This window comes from Onychomys torridus, chromosome 15 (assembly GCF_903995425.1).
Source record: "Onychomys torridus chromosome 15, mOncTor1.1, whole genome shotgun sequence".
NCBI lineage: Eukaryota > Metazoa > Chordata > Mammalia > Rodentia > Cricetidae > Onychomys > Onychomys torridus.
This window is the reverse complement of record NC_050457.1, coordinates 70,629,613-70,657,278: the sequence shown is the minus strand read 5'-3', so window position 1 is coordinate 70,657,278 and position 27,666 is coordinate 70,629,613. Positions and strand designations below refer to the sequence as shown.

The 27,666-nt window shown below is 41.0% G+C and overlaps 1 protein-coding gene across 1 annotated transcript in view; it reads right to left on the bottom strand.

Moving 5' to 3' along the window:
• Positions 1-27,666, bottom strand: part of Sema5a (semaphorin 5A) — a 472,079-nt gene that overhangs the window by 110,697 nt on the left and 333,716 nt on the right. Inside the window, 3 exon segments of the mRNA XM_036206837.1 lie at positions 12,523-12,727; positions 18,500-18,635; positions 21,834-22,119. Coding sequence (XP_036062730.1) covers positions 12,523-12,727; positions 18,500-18,635; positions 21,834-22,119 — 627 coding nt within the window.

The following is a 27,666-nucleotide window of genomic DNA, read 5'->3' as shown; positions in this document are numbered from 1 at the left end:
ATGACAGAATTTTCTGTCACACCTACTTTCAAATCTAGGGTGCTACTTTTAGTTTAAGAAGCTAGACTCTAATAGTGAATCAGGAAACAGAGAGGGGACACATCTCTAAAATGTATCTCATTACTTGGAATCCCTGGGGGTCACCTCTTTCACCAAAGAACCTGATTCCGATTGAATAGAACTATCCAGTCAGGGTGATAAAGGCTTGTTTCTCAGGGTTTGGGTCTGATTGCCATTGCAGCATCAACAGTGACAGAGCAACCTAAGCTGAGAGCAGAGCCAGGAAAAGAAATACTAGATTTTATTCACTGGGATAACAGTGTTGAAACTCTCTTAGGTCAAATAAACAGCCATGTAAAAACTGAAAACAATTACAGAGTAGGTATAGATGGGTTACATGTGGTTTTTGGACAAAGGAGAGTTGATGATGTAATTACAGTAGAAGAGAAAGATGCGTGAGTGTGATCTCTCCTCTACTGGCAGCTTAGTTGGGTGGGGAACTGTCTAGGGAGGTGGTGGAGCACAGCTCTACCTTTGAGGACACTCCCACAGGTAGATCCTGAGGGCTTTGACATCAAAGGATCAATCTCCTGAGGAACTCAAGACACCACAGGTGTCCAGGGGAGGCAGGGAAAAGCAGGCAGTAGGGTGTGGAAGAAATACGTCATTGGGGGAGTGTCCTGACTATATTTGTCTCCTCCTTTTCTCTGTTTCTGTATGCCAAGAAGTATCGGGCAGCCTCTGTCTCAGTACTATATCCAGTGTTTGTTTTGCTTTAAAGGTATTCTCATCAAACTACACCATGCATACTCAAATCTGATCAGAGTCATAGCAAAGGGAAAACAAGGCTATGAGGTCAATTTTAAGGCATGTCAAGATTTTGCATGGAAGAAACAGTCACCATGTTCTGTAACAATCATATGGGCAAATGGACTGATGGGGCCTCTTATTGGAACAAGGAAGTTCTTGCTACCTTGAGAACCTATGTTCCCAAGAACTTGAAGAATCTTTTCATCATATTATTTTCTCGATGCATCACTAAGTTAATAGTCTACTGGGCCTTCTGTTTGAATTATCCCAGGACAAAATACCTGCTAAAACTTCTCAGTAGTATCTATGGAGCTGCTTCCTGTAGGTTTCACAAGAGCTTAGAATGGCCTTTCACGGAAGAAGGGATCTAGACTAGGCACATCAGGAAACCTGGAGACATTGTGTGACCTTCATTAAAACTCCCCAAAGTTGTGACATCATCTCACACAGAAACACAGCATGCTAACCAGATGTGTTGATAAGCCAGGGACAACTGTTTAGGAAACAGAAAACCATCCTCTCTCTCCTGCTTAATTTCTATCAATTTGCAGTAAGACAAAAAGGGTTGCATGAAATTATCTATTGGGAAAAAGAGATAAATAGTAACAATTTGGATTTTGATGTTTTGATTGTTGTTCAAAGACCAAAGTCTTTCTACCTGAGGTAATAATCAATACTGATCATGTGAAACATGAAGGATGACAACCACCTGCCTTAGGCAGATCTAAAGCAAAGAGAGGCAGAAAGCAGACCACAAAGAAAATAGTAAAATCAGCTTCTCCATAGAGATAGACATTATCTACATCCCATTTAGAATAATACACTGAGAAAATTACTAATTCATAGCTAATAACTTCATATTATTCTGTTGTTAGGAAACTAGGCATAAGCTACCAAAATTTTCCAGGAAACATGCTTGAAAATCAAACATTAAAATAAAAGAAGTAATGTTCCCATATTTAATCAAACAAAACAATTAGCTATTTGTACAGTATTTTAAGTGGTTTGCATGTATTACACTGTTTTCAGTGGTAGAGAATTTGTTTTGATTTAACTAATTTTGTTCAGAGTGTAGGGCATTGAGCAATACTGTGAGGCAAAGAAAAAAGGCAAAAGGGCAGTCTTCATGGTCTTATCAGTGTGCTGGGGCTGCTGTAAGACAAAACATTAGGTTTGGTGCTGGGCAAATGGCTCATCATGTATGTTAAGCACTTGCAATGAAATGAGGATTAGAGCTCAGATTCCTAGTCTGTTTGTAACCCTAGTATGTGCAAAACAGCGATGGCTTCCCCTGAGCAAGTTGGGCAGCTTAGCCTAATCAGCAAGCTCTGGGTTCAAGTGAGAGACTCTGCACTTGGGGGTGGAGGGAATATCAAGGAAGACACTCCATGTCTCTGGCCCCTACTAGAGCACCCCCATTTACACATTGCCCCACATATGCAAATATGAATACATACACATTGCCATCACACATAAGCAAAACATACCAAAGACAAACATTCTACATTCTGGGGGTATTAAGGTGACAGGTACTCTCTCTCAGAGCTCTGGATAGTTATTATATGGAAAGGAAGTCTTCAAGGATCCATGTGCCCTGAAGCTTTCAGAAGAGCTCTCCCTTGCCTCTTAGAGCTGTCCATGGCCATTCACTCCTGGGGTCTTTGCCTTATAGCTGGGCCATTGCAGCTTGAATTGTGTTGTCAGTTGATTGCATCCTGGCCCTCACTTATTGTGTAAGCAATCCAGTCATGTTGAATTAAACAACCTAAAACTCATTTAACCTTATCTATCTTCAAAGATCCCATTTCCCAACAAGGCCACACCTGAGATTCTGGGAGCAGTTAGGATCTGCAACATATCTTTTGTGTGTGTGTGTGTGTGTGTGTGTGTGTGTGTGTGTGTGTGTGTGTGTGTGAAGGACACAGTTTAACTCAGTCCTTCATTACTAGATTTCTTTTCTGTATTGCTATTAATTGATGAAAGTATTCTCAGTAAGCCCAATTTTCCTTATAAAGTAAGCACTCATACTAAACAGTGTCTTCTTTAATTCACAAGAATCTCTTGCATAAAAATTCCACATAATACAAATTAGTTGTGGATTTAGAATTTCTAGTGCAAAGGATAGAATTTGGAGCCTCTTTAAAAACTAATTTCAGGATGAGTGTTGAATAAACACTAATGCTTATTCACTCTCCTTACATAGTTGTCAAGTGCTTATAAATGCTGAGAGTTCTCAGCAATTGTAGCAACAGTAAGTGAATTAGTTAATTTCTGCCCCCCCCCAAAAAAAAGGGAAGGGAAGAGCAAGGCTTGTTCTTACCCTGTAGCTTCATATTTTTCTTTCAGAAACGAGCAAAAGGCAGTAAGTGCTAGACACAGTACACAGAAATCAAGTCAGGAGTGGGGCTTCAGCATTTACTGAGCATGTTGGCAAATGTATCCCTCACAGAGCAGATTTCTAGAATGTCCTTCATCTGCTGCTAATCTAGAAGTTCATTTTGGAAGACACTTGTTTCTTGAGTTTAATGATTAGTACCACATAGCCATGAAATCTCATGTTCCATATTTAAAGTATCTCTGGAAAGGAAGAGAAGGAGTGGGGGTAGAGGTCACTCACTATATTTCAGATGTATTCACAGCAAAGCATAATGAAGAGGCAGGATGAGTCTGGATCTGTCTGAAGGAGCCGACTCTTTTCACTTCCCTGTGCACATTTCATGGTCCTTGGAGCCTCTGCCTCACATTCTTCCATATTCTCTCTTCTCAGAGAGATGATGCTCATCTTAAGCCAGATTCATGGGTTCTAATCTCTACAACAAATAGCCAAGGCCAACCTTACCATAAACCAAAGTGGAATGCCACCTTTCCCTCACACCTCTTGAACACCACTAGGCATAGTGGGTTCCAGTTGTTCACTCTCAAACTCCTCATTGCTTTCATCTTTCTTGGTTTTTCATGGTCTTTCTCATTGGAAAGTTCCTTATTTTCCTCATCCTGTTGTTTGTGCCAAACAAAGGCACCCCTTCATCCTTCCATCCTGTCCTCACAGCTGCTGCATTCTATGGACTGACTTGACCTTTCTGAAGTCCTTGCTTTTCCCTTAGGCTCCCTGCCCATGGTGTAGATGACACCAAGAGAAACAGTCTCCTCTTCAAACTCTCGGGAGGGATGCAAGGTTTGGCAAGCATAGGTGAGGGGTGGAGAGTTGTTGGATACCTTTACGGTGTCCTTTGCTGTGGCATGTACAGTTTGCAAATGCTGTCCTCAGGTAAAATGTCTCTGCTGACGTCTCATCTTCCTCCATCAGGCACCCTTGTAACATCACAGCAGTTCACTTCTGAGGCATCATCCAGCCAAGCCCTGACCTCCATTGCCTCCTCAGGTCACCCCATCTGTCTTCATACTGGCTATTCCATAGAAAAGTATGTTCCCCAAGCACCACCAGAATTTGAATACACCCTATATTTTCTTTCCATCCTCCTCTTGTACAACTTCCATCCAGGGAAACCTGCATCTCCCCATTCTGTCTTCCATGTTTCCTTCCCTTCTGACATTTAACTAAATGCTTCATTGCTTTAATTTTTCCTATGAAGGAACTTCTTGAACAAAGAGGGTCCACCTGCTCTCTTCAGAGTTGAACCTTCTTTGGTGAATTTGACGTAAATGGTCTACTTTCTTCTTATTCAGGGAAGGTTATTTATTGACCACATCAAGAACATCCACGCACTAGTTTGGGTCGGACCCATTCCCTCACTTCTAAACATTTCTGAAAACTTACTTCATTGTCTACTTTCTCTCCATGGACCTAACCCATAGCTACTCTTATCCGGCTGGTAATTGCCACACCCACCCACAAGACTTCTGTGTTTTCTCTAGCCCTTTACTAATAAAACTCATACCACAGATACACTATATGTTTGTGAAGTATTTGAATTTGTAACTTACACATGAATTTGTTTGTCTTTCCCAATCACTTGTTAGCTCTTTCTTTATAAATTTGTCAGTTATTATTAAAATTGGGTAAAATAACGAGTCATATGTTATCAATCCTGTTCACAAAAATAGCCATGTCACTCTACAGGGCCACATGGCTTCTGGATCCTTTATTGCAACTACCTAGAAAACGATGCTGCTGTGTCAATATTAATACAGGCTTAGGGTTGTATGAATAAAAAGAAAATAAGGGATACAGGGTGGGATAGAATGGTGAGTGATTCTACATGCTTGGGTACCTAAGTAGATAAACTTGTTATGGTGGGCCACAAAGAGGCATTCCACTAGGAATCTTGACTCAGACCACATATTGGGACAAAACTGGATGTGCTGGCCCACCTCTCCTTGGCTCATGATCACCTTACAAGGAATTCAACCATGTCTTACATGCCCCATGCCCAGCACTGGGGTGTTTCATCCCTTCATCAAGACACAGGAGGAAGAGCCAGAAACTTCTGGCAACCAGTTAGCCAACATCAGCTGGAGAAGTGTCATCTTTCCCAGGCCACAGCTGAGGCAGAAAAAAAATAACTGAGGATTAATAAGAAAGGGAGTGGAGAGAGTCTGAAGACACTCTTGCAGTGAGCTATCCTGGGCTATGTTTCTGTATGCACTGTAATCATCCCAGCCTGCAGTCTTGCTTCCATCATGATCTAACACAACATCACAACACCTTAGTTCCTTTTCAGGTGCTGAAATAGACTCTCAGCCACCAACCATGCTCCTTCCTTCCATGACTCACTTGCTGATTGTTATTTTGTTGTTGTTATGTTTTGTCTAGAAATAGAGACTTTTTGGCCTTAAAAGTAGTTATAACAGGTGATATGTCCACAATTTCTCAATTTATATTTATTTTTGAAAGAAATATTAGCTTATAATAAATCTCCTGAGAAATGTTAATTTCTGTGATTTAAATGTTCTGTTCTGCTTAAAGTTTGGTGTTCAGTTCTCTTACTCTTTCAAGTCTCCATCTCTGGCTAAATTAGGTTACTAATTAGCCTCGCTTCATGTTCCTAAAGAAGATCCTCAATATTGCTTTGTTGAAAATCTCATTTGCCTTCCTGTTTCCTTTATTCTTGATGTGATTATAATATTTTTTAATTACATTTTAGTTTTCTTAGAAATGTTCAGATGTTTCATGGACTTAAACAGCTGCAGAATATTCAGAGACCCCTCTGAACTATTTTTTACATTGGTAATGATTTTGTTTCTAAATATTTCTATAATTCTTTACTCTTAGAATTTGAGAATCTGCACACTTACTTGCAATCTTTATCACTGTGATGTGGAGTATACTGATATATGAAGACTTGCTCCCTATGAGGATACGGTGTACAGTCCAGAGAAATTATCTAAGCAGACATACATATTTTCAGTTCTAAAGGAATGAGTTCCACAACTACACAGCAAACAAATGTAAAAGAATAAATAGCAAGGAGCAGGCATGAAGGTAGGTAAGCAGACAGTTGTCACTGTGGATATTGATTTGAATGAGAATGTCTCCCATAGTCCCATATGGTCCCCAGTAGATGGCACTGTTTGGAGAGACTTAGGAGGAATGGCCTTGCTGGAGGAAGTGTATCAGCAGACACAGGCTTTGAGAGTTTAAAGCAGTGGTTCTCAACCTTCCTAATGTTATAATACCCTTTAATATAGTTCTTCATGCTGTGGTGACACCCAACCATAAAGTTATTTTTGTTGCTACCTTCATAAGTGTAATTAAATCATAGTGTAAATTTTTTGGAGATATAGGTTTGCCAAATGGGTAGAGAACCATTGGATTAGTGACTCATGCCATTTCTAGTTTGTTCTCTCTGCCTTATGCTCCTGATTCAGGATGTGAGCCAACAGATTCAGTCTCAATCACCGTGACTCCCACCTGCTGCCTCTGCTCCATCATCATGGATTCTAATCCTCTGGAACCTTAAATCCAAATAAATTGTTCTCGAAGTTGCTTTGGTCATGGTGTTTCATCACAGCAATAGAAATGTAACTCATGCAGTCATCAAATCAGGTACTCAAAATATTCATCAGAAGTCACATGGGGAAGACCCATTAAGGCATCTAGCTATGATTCTCAATAGAGCAAGTCTCAGGCATGGTGCAGCATCCCTTCTGGTTGTCCTTCCAGGTGAAGAACAAATAGCAGCAAGGGACAAATGATAGATACGTTTGTGGGAAACGGCTCACTTTCTAGCTGCTCTCAAGGATACAGGTTTTTGTTTTTCGAGTGGCTGGTCTCTCTTCCATGTAGGAGTTATGAGTACAGGCCTGTCCTCAGACAAGGTCCTTAAAAAGAACATTTGAAGACAAACATGCTTAGGTCTGAAATGAGAGTGGGGGCAGTCCCATCCCCAGAGCCAGCTTCTCAGGAAGTGCCAAGATCACGTGACAATTTACCATGTCATTGACATTACAATGTGGTTCTCTGGGTCAGACACAATGATTTTTCCCATGCTGCCTTGTCTGTGGGTTCCTCCTGTCTAGAATCTGTGCTGTCTCTCCTTGTGTAAGTTCACTCTGGCCATCTTCATCTTCGCTTCTGTTGCCATGGTGCTACCTCTGCAGCAGAAGAGATCTGCCACTATTCCCATCTCTCTGTGAGCTTTTTTCCATCTCTTCCTGGATGTTTTATCATTCTATTCATGTTTCCTCCCCCCCCTCTCTCTCTTGTCTTGCATATTTAGCAAAGTCAATTTGTGGTCGATGGGCTTTCAACCCTTCAGTGGAGGATCCGTTCAGTCTATTTCTCCTTAGCCCAGTGAACTCAGGCTTTCTCTATTAAAGGTCCTCAGCCAGGTCTGTTTTCTGGCTTTCAATAAATATTTTATTCCAAGATAAAAATCCACAGCAGGAAGAAGCAGGATTACCCTGCTGGTAAACTTAGCACAAGAATCCAGTCCATTCAAACAGCTAGAAGCATTTAAACCTGTGTGTGTGGGGCCTTCCTTCTCATGCCCGTCTATTACCTGCTTTGATTTTTCAAAAGAAATTTTGCAAGCTCATAATATAAATTTTTTTGAAAATGTTTATGTATTTTCTTTATGAGGGGTTTTTAAATAAATGTTTGTGAATACTCCATTATTTGAGTATAATTTGCAAGACAGAAAATTGACTCTGATTTTCGCAACATTCTGAGTGGTACGACAGTTACTACAATCTAAATTTAACCATTTTAAAGTTATGTACAGTGTAACTTTGGGATAATTTGAACACACCAGAACCAAGGCCAGATGAAAGCAGAACTGCCAATGCCAATCCTAGAAGGAAAGGAGGAACTATGAGACTGGGCAGCATGTGTAAAGAGGGAATGTGAAATAAGAACACCCACAGGCCAAGACAAAGCCGAGAGAGGCCTGCATGAGACCAAAGGAGACAAGTAAGGTCTGCAAAATGCCTTCATATAGCGGGTAAAGGGTGTCAGGGTGTCTGGTGTGCTGAAGCCAAGGGAGGAGGGGAATTCCAAACTACAGTGCTCAACCAGACTTGGATGTAGTCTTTCTGGAAAAAAAAAAAAAAAAAGCTGGAAGTGGATTCACTTAAGACTCAGCCACTTAGAGAGTTCCTGTCATAAGTGATCTAAAGGAGCTGCCATTAGAAATGGACCCCAGTTCAATTCAGACAACCTTCAAAGAAGTCAGGCCCAGGGAACAGGTTTCACTTGGCCAAGAGTCAGAAGGAAGATTTGAATGCATAAGAAACAGACTATGAAGGAACCTCATGTGTGTGTGGGGGGGTGGGGTGGGGGGGTGGGAGGTGGGGTGCAGTAGAGAAATGGCATCTGGGATGGGCACCATTTTGGTACCATGAGGAAACTTTGTGGATGTCTGTGGAGAGCATGTTGCAGTAAAATGAACTAGCTTCTTAGGTGGCCACTGCCAGTGGGTGGTCTATTTGCATTTATTTGTGTTTATTCAGGCTGGGAGAATATATACTTCCACCTAAGGAGTAATGGGAAAGCTAATCAGTCTATTTTCATGTGAAGGAAGGAAGAGTGTGTATCACCTCCACTACTGGGAGTGGTATAGACATGCTTTATCACTTGAGAATTTATGGTCAAGAGAAAGCAAGGGTAACTGCACCTCGAGGACTCTGGCTTTCCTATCCAAGGACACAACTGTCACTGTCATTGCACATGGGTAAGATATAAACAAGACACGAGATAAGCATCAGCCTCATGAGCCAGGAAAGTAAAAATCATAAAAATCACTGTTCTTTACATTTCCAAGTATCAGGAATCAGCTACCTCTGTGTAGTTTTAGTTAAAAGTGATTTGCATCTTGTTTTTTGAAATATAATTCCTCATAATTCATTTATACATTTCATTACCTTGGAAATACAAACAATAGCACACTGTAATACTAAAATAATATGTATTAAAACTAAATTTTATTATGAATTAAAATTTGAAAATACATAGGCATGCTTTAAGAGTTAAGTAGCCTGCCTAGAGGTTAATGGAACATGTTTGTAATTCATAAAATCTCCAAAGATAAACTTGTCAAGGTAATCTAAACAGGCCTTCAGTTTTCAGCAGAATGTTCTTCCATGTGCTTGTCTGAGTTGTGCAGAAGGTTTAGAGCAGGACCATCTGCAGGACCCCATCACTCCAGGCTGGTTTCTTACTGGACAGTGTCTTCAACCTCTGAAAACCCCTCTTGAGAGAAACAGCTTGACTAGTGAGCAATGGAGCTCACTAAGGATGGTTATGTATGTGCTACCTTCACTTACCAACAGGACCTGTGAGCACAGCTAGTACAACCTAGTTACACATGAGGACTCAGCGTTTAAACACGTAACAGATTAAAACAGAAGCAAAATATTAGGTCAGTAGAAAAGGGCATCCATCACAGTGTGACTCATTTGGTACAAAGGAGTAAACCTGGGGACAGAGTCAGCAAGCCTGGGACCTTTTGTAGCCCACAAACGTAAGCAAACAGGAACATGCATAACCCATTGAGATATTGTAGGCTTGGGCCTAGACAATTTAATAAGGTAATGCCACAATACAGCAAGTCATAGATTCCTGGTTTCCCGATGATTGTCAAAGTGTTATTATTATAGTCCACAAAGGGTACAACAGCAGTTGTCTTAAAAATGTACAAGCTTAATTAAAACACTTAATATAATACTGTTGATCATATTAACTGTGAGAACAAAGTCATGGGTAGACTCATTCAAGGCAGGGCTGCTATGGACCATCTATCTGTTAGAATGCAGTTCAGTAGTGTACATTTATGGCACGGGGAAGGGTGGTGGGGGGCGGGTAGGGTGGGTAGCCAAACCAGGAGGTCATTCCAATTAGGCTTCAGTGTGAAAGCTTCTAGAAGTAGTACCAACTGCTTTTAAAGCCATTGAAAAGCATTTAATAACCAGCTGCTGCTGGCTATGGTTTCATCTCAGATGTGTAATTTCACTATGTTGGACTGCTTTCACTTGTATTCAAATAAATTATTTGCAATAAAGATCCTCAAATATTATACTCCTGTGGGCATGGAGTTGTCTATGCCATGTGAATTCATATGTTGATGGTCTCAACCCTAAAGTGATGGTACTAGGCAACAGTCTTCCAAAAGTAATGAATTCATAAGGGTGAAACTTTCATAATCTAACCATTGCCCTTCTTACAAAAAGATGCATCCTAGCCCTTGGGAAGCTGAGGCAGGAAGATCATAAGTTTGAGGTCAGTTTAGTCTATATAGTGAATTTGAGGCTAGCCTGGCTAGACAAGACTATTTTTCAATATATTCAAATAAATATATGCAACACAGAAATCTCTCTCTACTTATAAGAACAACATGAACAGGTGACCATCTCTGAACCAAGAAGAGAGCTCTTCCCAGACATCATCGAGATGACAACTTTACTCTTGGACCCAGCATCCAGAACAAGGAGATAAAAATTCCTGACATTTGCTCTCCCTCATGGGTGGTAGCCCACTATTACCAAGAACTAGAAATGATGGAGGCATTCATCGTAATTACAATGGGAATTCCTTTGAGTCATCAGGAGAGCTCACTGATGATCATAGCGAGCTTAAGGACAGTAAACAGGACAGACTCACATCTTCTAGTAGGAACAGGACAGAAGGCTCTGAGCTCAGGCCTGACCTAGCCCAGTTCCACTCCTCAGCATCCCCTACCACAGGGCCAGATGAGGACTTCAACTGTCTCTAGAATTCCAAGGAGAAAATTCATTTATGCCACATTAACCTGATCATTTATGATTAAAAAACTAGGAACACCTTTGGGAATATCCAGTTAACTCTCTCTACAAATCTACCATGTGTCAGGCAGCCTTCTGGTTTTTTAGGACAAACAAAGACATAAAGAGACATAATCTCTTAGTGTCAAGTAATTTCCTCTATTCTTTTAAAATGAACAACAAGAAGAAAATAATTCTCTTTTTGACTTCACATGAAAACTAGATACCTTATCAGTCACCCCTATTCTGTGTCAGTTCTGCAAACTGTTGCTTCTAGCAGTTATGTTCCATGACTTTTTCTCTATGATCCCTCTGCTGCTCCCTAATCTTCCTCCACCCATCTATGTCCCTATCCAATGGTAGCATCTCTCCTTGCCTTACTGACAACTAAGCAGGACTGATCCATGCTAATCAATCCTGTATTTCCCAATGTTCACATTTTCTCTCTATGGTATGCAGCATCCAATGCTTTTGGCATTGGAGGACACTGTTCAGCCAAGATACAGGAGCCTCCCAGGCATAGCCATTACCACATCCCTCTACCGGCCCCCATCTCATTGGCTCTTCACTACTTTTTTTTTGGTGATGTGTTTTACTTACTAGTTAGTTTATTTCCTGCATGTCCCTTTAATAATGTGAACCCTGGAAGAGCAGGCTAGTACCAATCTGCTCATCATGTACCCCCAGTGTGCCAAATGAATTCAACAGACAATAGGAAAATGAGTCATTGCAATTTCGTGAATACAATAAACTGAGTGACACAATTATAAATTGAGAAATCCTATGAAGGAAGGATACAGTATTCAAAACCACATAAAGAGGTAACCACGCTTTGCGAGGAACTGCCAAGTATACATCACACTACACAAAGAATGGGGGGAACCCATTCCACAGTGAAATTACTATCTGGGGCTGGGAAGGTGGAGCTGAGACAGTCCCTGAGGCAGGGCTATGCACCCTGCACTGTCAGAGAATTCAACAAGGGATAGCATGCCTTCTAGTCCTCACATCACACTTTGAACTCTGAAGAAGTCTATTGTTATCTATTGTTGATAAGTACCATGGCCTGCCCTACATAGGAACATTGTGTTGCATATGTTCTTCAAATGTTTCTATGAACCTCTGTCAGGAATAGCTTGCCATAAGCACTGCTGTGCACCAATCAGAAATCAGCATGGAAAGCTCCAGAAAACATTTCACCCAGCAGTATCTTCTAACAAAACATTCTATTGTCTTAAACTACCCAAATATAGTCAAGCCAAGAACCACTGGAGAGCAAGAATAGCTAAGAAAGAAGGCATTCTCTCTCTAGTTAGAATTCTAATCCAGCAGAAAGAGCGAAAGTAAGATTTCCAAGAGAAGATATGTAGGTTGACAAGGATAAACACACATTGTGGGTTTTGCTTGTTGTAACAGAATACAGACACATGGCTATGCTTGAAGGTGAGTGTTGGAATTAAAGACATGGAATGATAATATGACAGAAAACCATCTAAAGGAAGGCGGAGTTCCTACCTGTGGCCAGATAGATGATGTGGACCAGTGTGTCCCTGCCCTGCACCACGTCGACGGCCACATGGGAGAAGCGGCTGTTGTCCTCCATGAAGGAGGGCACGGTGGTCACTGGCTGTACCACCTCATGCATCAGAATGAACTTCTGAGCGTCCTGAAGGTTTCTTTCTGTCAGGTTTACATACAGGCCCTGGTCCATGGTGCCGCACTGTAAGGGAAGACAGGCCATGTTACAAAAGCTGGCTACCTGCGTGCCCACAGCTCATGTGCCTACCAGATAGAGAGGTAAACAGAACATGCTCAAAACAGAGTCAGCCATGATGCATGACTGAGGGTGAAAAATCAGTCAATCCCTCCAGCTCCCTTGACCTTCTCATCCCTCCTGTTCTCCCACTGTAGATGGAATCTCATCATATTTGGAATCTCTAAATGAATGGCAAAGGAGCAGGCACTGTTGTTGACTCTAATTCGAACAGCAGATGCAGAGAATCTCCTCGTGGTCTGTCAAGTCCCTTGGGAGCTGTCTGTTGAAATGCAACACAACAATATCTGATGGATGAAGGTGAGCTGACATTGAATATGAAGCAGACGAGCACATATAGATGGATGTACTTTCTTGCTATCACAGTGGGCTCATAAGCATCTCTGAACTCCATGGCATACTCTGGTATTTATCTTAATCTGTAAATAACATCACTCACATGGGCAACACAAATAGTGTGACTGCTCCAATTGTATTTGGATCTCCTGTTAGAGGAGAGTTTAAAGGGATAGGTTAGAGCCTGAGAATTTGCAGCGCAAGACAGCAAGGTGGTAATGGGAGAAGACAATAAAAGCAGTGAGGAAAGGAGGGATGAGAAAAGGGGAGAGGAGGGAAAATGGAGAAAAAGGAAAGAAGAATCAGTCCGCAGGAAGCGAAACTACCATGAAGATGATCTGGTATACTTGCGGGGAAGGGCAGGCCAGAGATTGTTGGGCACTAATCTCCGAGTTGTGCTGGAAGCAGGCTGACAGGCCTCACAACCCACAGCAGGTGGCAAGGTCAAGGTAAGAGGGCTGGTGGGAAAGAGCACAGCATTCTCCGAGTCCAGCTCAGAAGGGCCTTTCTCAGTTCCTTTATAAACTTTAAAGCCTGGCGTAGGAAGGCAGGCTCCTCAGCAGCACTCACATGAGCAGGGTTGATGGGGTCCACACTGCCTGAAACTACCATTTATAACATGTCACTCCCAATACTTGGTTTTTATCACAGGTTAGAGGTCCAGAGTATAAGATGGAAATTGCTTTTTGAAAGTAAATTATATTTTTGTAGCACTTGATAAAATATCCTATATGGCATAAAATGATAGGCCGATTGTGGAGTAGAGAAACCCAGAATTAAATGGACTGCACAGAACTCGACCAGTGATTAATTTAATTTTACATTCTTGTTAGGAGCACCTGAGCATCACGTAAAGGATGTGTTCAGGGTAAAGTAAGGCCTGCAGCAGATGACCCGTGGCCTCAAGAAAGGCCTGGATTCCTAGCTTGTCTCCTCAAATGCTAAATGGTTGGAACACACCAGTTCTGCTCCTGTCTCCTGCCTCATGGCTGATGTGAAAACTGAGGTAATGAGAGGGAAGCATTTATAAATTAAGTCCTTGCAAATGCCAGGACTAAGACAACACTCCTGATAGTGCAGAAGCTATCACCGGATTGCAAATGCATCTGTCTAAATGCAGGCAGGATGCTTTGCTGTCCCGAGGGAAATAAGTGGATAAATAATGGGACAGATAAATGAACAGGTAATTCTACATGCAGTTGTTTGTTTTGGGGTCTGGGAAGACTGTACCAATAGATATTAGTATAAATAGTATTTAGTCATAATACTCTAAGTACGGACACATTGCCTATCAGGAATGTGGATTTTTGTTAGATTTTTTTTTTGAGCTGATGATCAAACCCAGGGCCTTGCACTTGCTAGGCAAGCGCTCTACCACTGAACTAAATCCCCAACCCTGTTAGATTTTTTTGTTTTTGTTTTTTAATATTTTAATTGTTATTACCTTCAATTGTGTGTGTGTGTGTTTATGTAAGTGTAGGTACCCAGAGAGGCCAAGATGTCATATCCCCCTGGAGCTGGAGTTACAGATGGGCATGAGCTCCTTGATGTGGGTTCTGGGAATCAGACTTGGTTCCCCTTGGAAAGGCAACGTGTGTTCTTAATAGCTGAGCCATCTCTCCAAGTCCCTAGGAACAGCTTTTAAACGTAAGAAAGATCACCACCCAGGTTAGGTCTGTAATCTGTTCAGGGAAGTGCTAGTCCAGAAGGTGACTGTGTGTGGCGGTCAACTTGTATTGATGTCACAGGCAATACTTGATGTTTGGGTACAACAATGACATACCTGCTAGTTTCAATTGCATAAAGCTACTGTCTACATATGCATTCTGTCTTAAAATAAACAGCATGCTGAAAACCGGGAGGTATACTCTAAAGGCAATGACCTCTTACTGTCCTTCAAAAAAAAAAAAAAAACAGATATAGGGGACCCAGGGGCAATTAGAGTGCTAGGATAGACCATATTTCTTCTGGGAGGCCATGTTTCCTCTATGTTGTCTGCCTGTATTGTCAAAAACTGTATATGAAGTGTTTTCTACCATTCTTTCCTGTTGCCATCCTATAATGAATATCTCACCCAAGGATTCTGTTTTCAATATTTTGAAAACTATTCAAATTTACTAGATGTATTTCTTGCTGTATAGCAGCTCACCAAGCTCTCTAAGGGTTGTAAATTCTCTTGATGAACCTTATACACTGGTCTCCCCTCATTATTGTCAGGGACTGTGCTACCCTGAGGACCCCGTACAAGAAGAAACCACAAAAATGGAAAAGCATAACCTGTGTCCTTATGTGGCTTACAGCCTTCAATAGCTGTCATGCCAATGCGTGCTCAAACAAGATCAGGAATTCTACTACTTGCTAGAAAATAATAACTGCTTGAGTGTTATCTGTTTCAAGCACAGCACATCTATCTTCATCCCAGCACACCTAGGTTTGATGGTCAAGCTTCAAATGTGCTAACTTCCTCCCTGACTACATGACATTCACAGTATCTCTGCCCACTGGTTCCCTTGTTCCTTTAGAGCTTGCTGCCAAGACAAGAGTGTGTCCATGGACCCTCAGGATGCAGCTAAACCCTAGCCTGTGTTTTCCAAGCAGTCTTCTCATCTGACTGCTCCTGCACTCCCATGTTTCCATTTTGTCTGCATCATTTCTGATTGTTGGTCATAAAATGTGTGGAAGGTTCTGGAGCCTGTTGCCCAGCTGTTCTGCAGCTGTGTCTGACAGTGCTTTAAGTGGCTAACAGTCTTATGGGGCTCAAGATCTCCTATCTCTACTAGAGCAGACAAATACCACCAAGGATGTGGAGACTGGAGCTGATAAGTGTGACTAGTAGTTTCTGCTGTTTTATGGGTTTTAATTGAGATTTTAAAGTGTGATGCATTTCTCTTTTTAGCTCTTTTTCCTGAACCAGTTCCTCTGGTTAACTACCTCTTTTCCTATTGTATAAGTGCTACATAAATTCTAATTGTCGAGGAAAACCAAAATAACAATAACATTAATGTTAACAATAATACATACAAATATTACCATTGGCTATTGTCAATGTTGGGACACTTATATATGTCTAATGGAGGGATCTTTGGTACAAAATGAGTTCGCACTCTCTGCCAGCCTAGGTGAGAGCTAGAACATCAGTCAAGCACCTATGACAAGGAGACTATTAAACACAATCTAGAAATGGAAATATATCTGTAGTAGAAGACACACACACACACACACACACACACACACACATATATATATATATATACACACCCATTACCATAACCTGTAACCTTAGTTTCCTGGAAGTTTTAAATCTATACTCAGAGGATGACATCAGCTGAGTCAGCTTCTTGCCTGGCATGTGTACCACCACCTCTGCACATGCTTCCTTCAGTATTCAGTAGGGATATAACTTTACTAGTAGATGAAAGCAATCCTGTCACTGTGATGCAGGCATTGTTACACGAGAGCATGAGGGGACTTGCTATGTGTTACAGATACATCTCGATGCATGGGCTAAGATACACGTTTCCTGAAGTATATAAAGGATTATAAAGTTGGCTGAGTCACTCAGTTCATTGTGAAGAGTTCCAATCCAATGGGATAATACAATGGAGGGCTCTATAAATGTAAATGCCTTTTTGGTTTTTTAAGTTTCAGGACTTAGACACTTTTTAAAAAAGGACAATATAATTTCTTCTTTATATCAAAAAGAAAAACACAGTCAAAATATGTAATTACTCAATAAGTAGGCTACAGAAGACTCCAGACAGATGGTTCCCATGGGTCCTTTGAATCAAATGCTTTGTGCAATAATGATGTACATTGAGTGATACTTCCAACTTTATTTGTATCCTGCCTTCCCCTTTCTATCAAGGAAGTCATGAGAAGATGCTAAACACTTTGCCCAAGGAAAGCAGTAAAAGCCAAGTATGACACACAAAGTAGCTATAATATTCTTAATCCCACAATTTGTCAAAAATCTTAAAAATATTGAACAAATGAAAAAAAGTTTAATTGTAATTGATTGATACTTACCAAAACTTAAGTATAAAAATTTGAATTTTTTTTCTTAAGCCCACTTTCTTGGAAGTCAGTCACAGGTTTTATGATTTAGGGCGATAAACCAACCAGAATTGCACAGACTCAGCTCTGTCACTGATCAATGTTTGTTGCTAACAGGCACATAGTTGGATAAGATCAGCATTTTGCCCCTGTTGGTAGAGGGAGGTGCTGAGCTTGGTCTCCAATCCGATGTGGCCCTTGCTATTTTACCTGAGACTCGATGTCCTTCTCTGTACATAGAGCACTGTCACTCATGAGACACTGATGTCATATAAAGTTATAGACCTGACACATTAGATATAATGTTGGGAACTTGGTGATGTTAAATATTTTGCCTGAGTTGATAGTAACAGACCTATAGGGAAGGCTGTTCTTGTATGTGCTGCACCCAAATTCATATGTAGCATCTATCTCTCAGCATGGCGGTAGCTGAAGACAGGACCTCTAGGAAGCATTCAAGGTCATAGGAGTCATGCACTGACCCAGAGCAATGAAGGAAGAAATACCAGGATGTTCCTTTCTTCTAAGGGAGGATACAAGGAAAAGCTGGTCATCTTGGACACCTCACCAGAAAATGAAAATGAATAAGGTTCTCTTTCTCTTCTCTCTCTCTCTCTCTCTCTCTCTCTCTCTCTCTCTCTCTCTCTCTCTCTCAATACCATCTAAACTGTGGTATTTTGTTACAGCAGCCCAAGCAGATGAATACACCTGCTGCCTAGATGAACAAAATAAATAATTTCATCCCCAGGTCTCTGCTTCTTCTGGACGTGGGAAGTGGGATGATTCACAAAGGACATCACAGCCTGGACATTCTAATTGGGTGACTGAAAGATGAATCAATATCAGCCAGACTTCTTTTCTCAGCAGCCACTGCCACAATCTCCCCTTCCCAACAGGGAGCCTCACCACACTTGCCAATTAGAGCTCTAATTCTGTTTGTCAAGACCTATTGGTCTGTGCCCTGGGCCCTATTCACTGGGACATCATTCATTAGGGATCAGAAATTTGGGGGACACAGTACATCATCATTAGCAGTAATTGAAGCCTGGATTCCTAGCCCACTGCAGAAGATTGGCCTTTTTCAGTTAACTATCAGCCATCACAGCTCACAAAAGGGCCCCCTTTTCTTGTCTAGGCGCCATCGTCCACAAAAGGCTGTGTTCTATTGACATTAGCTAAGCCGAGGGAAGTGCTGTTTCCCAGGGGCCAGGGGACTGCAGCTGTACTGTGCATTCAGCCATGGTTTAATTGCTGAGGCTCACTATGCTATGTTGGGTTTCTACATTCTTAATGGAGGTTACTCACGATGCCCTCTTCCCCTGAGATTACCTGAAAATTGGGGTTGGGGTTGGGATAAGGCAGCCAGGCGGAGCGAGAGTTCTCTTGGTACTTGAAAGGTCCATTGAAGGCCTGTGAGATGGCACTCAGGTTGAAGACACATACAGCAGAGGCAGCAATGCTGTTCCTGGGGAAGGAGAAAGGAGAAGGCATAGGCTGGTCAGAGCCCTCCAGTGACGGCTGGCCTCCACTGATCACAGGGGTGGCATCAACCGTTAGCTGTTTCAATTCAAGAGGACAGAGTCAGGGCCATACCCGGGGCTGCCTCGTGATTCCTTCATGTCAAAACTAACATTCAGATTATGAAAGAAGTGAAGTAGCAGATACAGTCCTGCCAGCGGGGGCTAAATTCACTCAGCCACAACAGGAGCAACAAGGGATTCTGAAAAGCTTCTGGAATCTAAAATTCCAGAGGAAAGGGGTTTTGTCTTCCAGTGGGTGGAGCCATCCGTCCATCTCCCATGGCTTCCTCTTCCACCTGTTTATCCAGTTACTTAGGAGGCAGCCGGCCAGACCTTTGTTCCTATTAAATCTACAGGTATTTGTGTTTGTCATCCTTTAAAAAATAATAAACTGAATGTATTTTGCAAGGAATGCCTGTCAGATTCATCTTATTTATTATTTAAAAGGGACTGTAAATCTAAAGAGTCAACAAGAAAAAAAAAATTCAAAGAGCACTGAAATGAAATTTTGAAGCCTTAATTTAGAATTCAGGTTCTACTAGAAAGCTGTTGGCGGAAAGCTCTGGAAGGTCAGTGCCTTTTAACTAAGCACTGCGATGGCAAATGCCTCTTTCTCAGATTTGCATTTCAAGCTGAACTGTGGTTCTCGAAGGAAAATGGAGACAAAATGAGGGGTGTGGATGTATTTTCCATATTAATGGTCTGAGCCAATATTTTGTCAGAAATAAGTCAGTGTTTTCCCTACATCATAGGGAAAAAAACACAGGACTTCTAGAACTTCACATCTAACTTGCGTTTATTTACCTGGGACAACAATGAAAAGGGGAAGGACATCACTCTACAGACTTCCTTAATTCCAGTGTAGTCTTGGAATCTTCAAGGCAAAAGACATGTCCATGTAAGAAAAATGAAGCCTGCTCAGTGACACCTGGCCATAGGTGGGGAGCAGCATCCTGGCTACTTTGCAATAAAGATCTGAGTTTCAGTTCTTTGTGAGAGTTCTGTGAGAAGCATATGGTGCTAAAGAACATCTCATAAAAGATGATTTTTTCCCCCAGACTCCAACATTGACAAAAGAGTCCCATGTGGAGCTCAGGTGTTTCCATGGCCAGAGATTTAAAAAGTGGGTGTTTACTGTGGATTTATTCACTGTGCTGCTTTTATCGTTCTTCGCATTGTCTTTGAGAGAGTAGAACATGAAAATCTCTTATGCTCCTGTCTGTTTGGAGAGAACTGATGCTGGGTGGCTTCGACACAGTGAACACTTGAGATTCTGAAGAGCGGTTGAAACACTTTCACCTCTTTCTAAATGGACTCACTTGGAATGGCTCAGCAGAGTCCCTATAGAACTTTTGAAATGGGAGCTTTGTCTGTAGTTATTTCTGGCTCAGAGCCAGTGAATGGACAGCTAAGCAAGTCTAGCTCCGATTGTGTATAAGATTGATGTCAGCTGAGCAACCGAACATTCATCTTGTGCAGCCAACACTATGTCTTAAACAAGGTTTTGGGAATCAAATAAACTTTAGAGCCCATAAATTGATTTTTTATGAGAAAGAAAATCCTCAAGTCGTGACAATGGCCTCTGGGGTTGAAAAGCAGATCTACCACAGGCATGGCCACTGTGCAGGGGGTGGTGGCAAGCCATCCATACTACACACTTTTCCAACTTCACACTGAAGGAAGACAGTGCATGGATCTTTATATCCAGTGAACATGGACAGTCATCAGCAGTGGTGAGAGTAGAAAAAAAAGGAAGCAGGAGGCCATGGTATAAGGGACTCTCTGGGAATGCCATTCGTAGGCAGGCTTGTGATACCAGAGTGGTGTAGGCAAAGGAGGGGCTAGAGAGATGGTCCAGTGGATAAAGCACTTGCTGCCCAAGTATGAGGCTTGGAGACCAGAATCCTGGAACCCATGAGAGCCAGGCAGCGGTAGTGGCCACCTATTCCAGCACTTGGAAAGCAGAGACTGGGATCACTTGGTCAGGTTGGCTAGCTGGAATGCCCAGGATTGGCTAGTGTGAGACCCTGCCTCAATAAATAAAGGAGAGCAATTGAGGAAGATATCCAACATCAACTTTGGGACTCCAAAGTCATACACATGCACACGTGGGGCACAATGTATACCCACATATGTGTGAATATATACACACATATCACACATGCATACATGTACACAGATATAGACATAAAGGAAAAATACAGAGAAAGAGAAAACATCACAGGGTAATCCATTGTCTAGTTTGGGCAGAAATAAGGTTTTCCAGGATGAAAGTCAGCCATCAACAGTGAAACAGGAGTAAAGTCAGAGATGTGGGTCAACATTCCATTCACGAGGAATGTTTCCCTGCATCTACTTTGAATCCTCTGCTTTGGAAAGGATTGCTTGGCTTTTGTCTAAATTTTTGGATCTCCAGGTTGGAGCTTCAAACCAGAACCTGTGCAGTAGAACTACACCATCACTGCTAATAGGGGAGTACATCCCCGAGTTCTCACACGGTTCCTAATTCCCAGAGAGTCAGGGGATGCTCTTGTGAGGTCATCTCACAGCCTACAGAGGGGAAGCCCTTGCAGGGTCATGAGACACTCCACCAAGGAAAGACTGAATGAGAGCTCTGGAAATTTCCCAAGATTTCCTAAGTCAAATACTGCCATTGAGGTTAAGAGCATCTTCCCAAGAGAAGCACAAGATGCTTGCTATGAGGAGAAAATAGTGATTGCATTTCAAGTAAATACAGAAGTCCAGGCAAGAATGGTGTGATTGCAAAGCTCAGACTTTCCAGACGTTTTTATTATGCCAAAATGTGTGACTTTCCTACAGAACAAAAAACCATATCTAATATGTATCTGTACTTCACAAGTAGAACATACTAATCTGGAAGGAACAATTTATAATATAATAATTTGATACTACATTTTCCTGAGGACAAAAATAAAAGTCCCGCAAAGCATGTATCTTTACCTAACATTTAATTCATGCTGAAAAGACTCTTTTTGTCATTCTTTGGCTGTTAGCCTAGGAAAATAAGAAAAAACTTTCTCTAAGGGAACTTTAAACTCTCAGAGGTCAAGGAACAAAAGGTTCATTCAGGAAAAATGGAAAAGAAGGAAGAGAGAGAGAGAACTTCAACTACAGTTACTTACACGTTGGTGGTGAAGATGCCATAGATCAGATCCAGCTCCGGCAGGAAGAAGGTGCCCTGCAGCTCATTGTAGTAGAAGGGCACCTCACCGGGCCGGGAGCAGTTGAGGCGAGCCTTCATGAAGGTGGTCCAGGTGTCTTCCAGGAGGAATCGCCCTCCAATGTCATTTTTGCAGACCCGGGCAGCCCTGGAGAACACAGTCTTCCCACAGTCATGCTCCACAGCATTTTCTCGGAAGAAGAAGTAGGTGAAGTTTCCAATGTCATAGGAAGACACAAAGTTTGGTTCTGGAAACAAGAAGAGAAAAGAAAACATCAACATTCTATGCTGTACCTTTCTTGAAAAATCTTGTCTGATAACGCTTTCTTCAAAGGAAAGATGATTCTGTTTGGCAGCAACTAGTACTCACAAGAAAAAAAGAGAAAAATGAGAGATTTTGCAAGCAGCTAACTGATAAATGCTGCAAGGAAATGCATGGCTGTGTGTGTGTCTTAATGAAAGATCAATAATGTGATTCTACCCTCAATCACCCTGTTAAATCTACGCTTGAGTTTGCAAGGCAATAGTGCCATTAAAAGCTCATGTATTTAGGAATATATGTATATACATATTCACATATGGAGACAACAATGATTAATGACAAAAGAGGCCATGGATTTGAAAGAGAGCAAGGAGGAATATATGGGAGAATTTGCAAGAGGAAAGGAAAGGGGGAAATGATCTAATTGTATTATAATCTTAAAAAATGAAACAATTTTAAAACATGAAACAAAACAAAACAAACAAGTGAATAGTATAGGTTCACAGATCAGTGAGTGCTCTGCTGTTTGAAAAATCCTTCCTTAAACTGCAGAAAGAGGAAGAAAATACAGAACAGAGAACTGGATGTGTTGGGGAATATTGGGCTCTAATAGTGTATAACAATGAATCTCATGAACACTTGCATGGTACTGGACATAATTTATATGCTTTCACTAAGATCCTTAAAATGATTTTTGATGGCAAAAACCAGATCAAAACCTCATGCAGCAAGGTTGATACCCAGAATTAGCTTTAGCATCCGCTGTTACTATGGTGACCCTGCAACTGTGACAATCAAGCCTTGTTTTCTGATTTCTAGGTCACCAAGGGAATCAACAGAGAGAGAAAATGAGTGTTGAAACAGAGTCTGGACACTTTGTGGTCTCACAATCAGCTGAAATATTGGAATTTAGAAATGCTAAATTAAAGGGGAAGGCTTTATTTAAACATCAAGCTTATTAGGAATTTGGGAATGAGATTTTTACACATAGCGTTTAAAGTGTTATCTTCTTAATTTGAGATTGAGCCTAATAATGGAGATGCTAGGTTATAACACACTTACATGCCCTAAATCTTTTCTTTAAAAACTCCAGTAACCAGTTCCACCTCTCACTCCTTCATTTATTTCCAAGGCAACTCAATTCATTCAATAAACATCAGAATTTTATGGTGTAATTTAGGATAATTATGGCAATACCCTTTGATGTTCAGAATTAATAGAAAGACATAGCAGCTATACACACAAGGATTCACTTTTAGAGACAATTGCTCTTTTGTGGAGCCATTTACCTGGCCTTGTACTTGACAATATCTGATTGATTGCACCAGTTTGCCTTCTATTGACAGGAGGGCTGAGAACGGTCCTGCCAGCAAGATAAGCCCTCAATGTTAATAGGACACTAAACAGCTCCTCCAGGAGCTGGGATTGTCAGGACATAACATCAATGCTGACCCTACTTTTAGCATGTCCAGCAAAATTGTCACCAATTTTCAATCACCTCTCTCTCATTAAAAGTCTTAATAAAACTATATTTTAAAAATAAAATAATATAATAAATAGCATATCTATTCTGCTTTTCCCTTTAGGTTTCTTTAGTTCTCTTATGCTAATTAAGTAAATCAAAGGATACACAGAAATCTTGACAAGAAATGATTTTAATTTATATGCCACCAAGCATTTTTTTGTAGGTCACTACTGCTTTATCCTGAAACAGGTACATTAGAAAGAAACAAACCACACAGCACTAAAGCATATGACCCAGGTAAGAAGTATATGCACAGTTACTGAACACTTTAGAGTCCTGGAGAAACACTCATTATGTCAAGACTCTGCACAGAACACACATAAAATATTGAGGGATTTTTCTAAGTGATCAGCCAACTAGGAATCTCCAAGAGAGAACCATTGCAGAAACAGACACCCAAATGAAAGACAGAGACCAATGGCAAAACTATCTTTAGTGTTTAGAGTCATCTGTATGCATAGTTTCATAGAAAAGGCTTCTGACTCATTTCAGAATATATCCTGTACCCAAGTTCAAATGGCCAGATTACAATTTGAGAGATAAACCCCAAACCATCCACCATCACTACCACCACCACCACCACCACCATCATGACCAATAACAATAAACCCTGTGGGAACTGGAGGAGATATGGGCTGGAGAGATGGCATAGCATTCTGTTCTTTCAGAGAATACAAGTTAGCCTTCCAGTATCCACATCACAAAGCTCACAACTATCAGTAACTCCAGCTCCAGGGGACACATTACCCTCTTTTGGACTCTATTACCATTGCACTCACATGTGTACATCCACACACACATGTATATAATTAAAAATAAAATGAACATTAAAAAATAAACTTGAATAAAATAAGCTTGATAAAATACAGACAATACTAGAATAGGATGTGTCCTTCCTGGGGCTAAGGTTAACAGTACTCAACTGGAAAACGTACAGCAGACTTAACCAAGATTTATCAAATACCCTCACAAATAGTGACTTCTGCCATTACTATGGGTCGAATGTGTGAAAAAAACGTGTGCTATAAACCTCTACTCCATAAGAACTGTGGAGTAGGAGAATAACCACAGAGGAAAGGATCCATCTTGTTTCTCCCCATTGAATTAATAATAAAAATAGCTATAATTTACAGAACTAGTTCTTGAGCTAAGCTGTATCTGTGCCACTAAACTCACAAGCACCAAAGAGAAGGATGTGTGTCAAGATGCTACTTCATAGTGAAGGATACTAAAAGGTTTAACAGCTCAGCCAAGCTCACAAAGCAGTGTTGGGGATGGTGAGAGTGAAGGAGCCAGAATCAGAATGCCTAACCTTTGAGTCTGCACATTTCATTGGTAGTAACAAAGGAGCGGAAAAGAAACACTGTTCAAAAAGAGAGTATTTTATTCCATCAGTTCTGATTGGGGGCTGAGGAGCTATCTCAGTAGGTAAGAACACTTGCCTTGAAAGGAAGAGGACTAGAGTTTGAATCTTAAGCACCCATGAAACAGCCAGATATGCATTTGAGAGAAGAGGCAAGTGGGTCCCAGAAGCTCACTGGTCAGCCTGCCTAAACAAAATGTTGAGTTGCAAGTTCAGGAATAGACCCTGTTTCAAATACCAAGGTGGAGATCAAGGAGAGTAAGACATTCCAGATATTTCTGTGGCCTCCACATGCTCAAATACAGACCTGTGTACCTCCATAGGCATATGCACATACACTACATATATAGTGGAAACACACACACACACACACACACACACACACACATGATAATAGGATTGGATTGGATTTTTGGTCAGTGCTCTTGCATGAAGAGTCATAACCTTCCACTGGTAGTGCTAAATAGGTTTACTTGGGCACAAGCTGAAGAGGATTTAGAATGGACTAGAAAAGAAGGCTAAATGGCTAGAGGAACCACTGCCATCAGCTTTCAGGAACATTAAGGATGAAAAAGGAAGAAGGCACAGTGGGAAGAAGAGGTCAGCTGGTCAAGGGCTTAATGAACAAGAATGCTGTTGGGAGCATGTAAGCAGCTCCAGAGCCGCAGGTTTCAAAAGCAACATCAACAACTAGCCATTGGGCGCTCTTCTAGCACTGTCCACTATGTCTTATGTAGTTTCCCCACAGGTACGGTAAGCAATAAACCCACAGTTTCCTTCTTCCACATAAAGCCTCCAATAGAATATCCAAGCCTGAAAGGCAGTGATGCATATCAATAAAAATGCTCAAATGCACCTTTCTTTCTTATTTGAGAAAACAGAACTTGTGTTGAGCTTGTAGTATCTGTTGCTCTCTAGTTTACTACACTGCAGGTCATCTGGCATGGGAACTGAGTCCATTTGGAAATACATCCTGCTGCCCTACAGTGACCCTCAGGATGATGATGGGTCCCTTACTCTGTGACCAGCTGCTAAATTAGGATGCTCTATTTCTTAGAAAGTAGGTCTTTTGAAATTCACCCATCATCCTGTTCCTTTTTTAAACACAATGGAAACACCGAAATAATGATCAAATAGGCAGCCAAGTATCTTCTGTGTTTATAGATATAGATCTGGAAAAAGAGGACACCAATCTCACCAGACAGAATCACAAGATGCACATTGTTTTTCTCCTATTATTTGACCCTTGTCTCTTGTTAAAATGCAATTAACTGCAAACTAGTATGTATTGTTCTTGAAGGAACCGAATAAGCCATAAATCAAGCATTGCTGTCTTGTCTGTGATGGATATTGGGAAGAGCAAGCTGAGAGATCATTTTTACATCATTACTATGAGAGCTAAAGATGAATAGAAGCTTTTCTGATGACTAATTTAGAATAGAAAGAAACATGGTTCTATCTGAGCATGTCTATACATGTGTGAATGGAGATGTTGACTTTTTCGTATTTTTAAAACATTGAACTATAGATTCCAGAATATTATGTAACATATGTCAGATATGTGAAGAGGGTTAGCCATCATGATATAAGAATGGTGTTACATCTTACAGAATGATGACTGCACCAAGAAGAGACTCTCAATATAAACACACAGGGGTGATGAAAGAATGCAGAGCAATAAGCATCAGAGATGAGTCTGGCCGTATAAAATCAAACAGTAACTATCTGCAGGAAGTCTCCTCATCTCTACTTCCTTCTTCAATCCCCAAAGCACTCACATGGGAATATAGTAATCCCCAAAGGCATAATCTGAGGACATAGAATCAATGAGAATAGATATTAAAGGCAAGAAAGGACTCTAATTTTTCAAGTTTACAAAATTATTACTAGAATCAAAATCCATGACAACAATCACTTGTAAGCAAAATAACATGTAGCAAAATGCTTGCCTAAAGCAGAGTTGGTATCACTGGGGATGGAGCCCTTAATTTCAACTAGATCATAGATAGGTCATCTATAGATGGCACACACATGTGTGTATGTGCACATGTAGGTATATATGTATCACATACATGCAGTATGGAGGCATATGTATACACAGCTCAATACTTCCATCTACTGGCTGTATGGACTTTTATTCAATTCAGTTAACCATTATTTTCTGTGATTTAAAATGGCAATAATGATATCCCACTTGAAGTATCATTGTGAAATTCAAGGGAATGTATGCCAAGTGCCAAGTACTTGGTTGGCAATAATCAAAACACAGGACACAAATTATAACTGTTTCATTATGTAGACTGAATAAACACATACATCAGTAAACAGATCCTTTTTATTTACTTAACAACCTTACTCATAAAGCATCCATTCTGCTTATGAAATTAGGGCCCTGCTGCTTCCAATTAGTCTGGGGCAATATGGCGGCAGGGACTGTGCTATACATGGCTCCTTCAATGCCAGCTGTAGCGTGCCTCTCAGACCATCTTGCTGAGCAGCTCCTATACTATCCTGGATAATCCTTGGATTCTTTGTAAAGAAACTCTGCATGTTTCCTGGAATAGTACAAAAAAAACCCAACAAGACAGAGCAGAGTGAGTGATTGCAATTGCAGTGATGACTATGAACCTGAATATTAATATAAT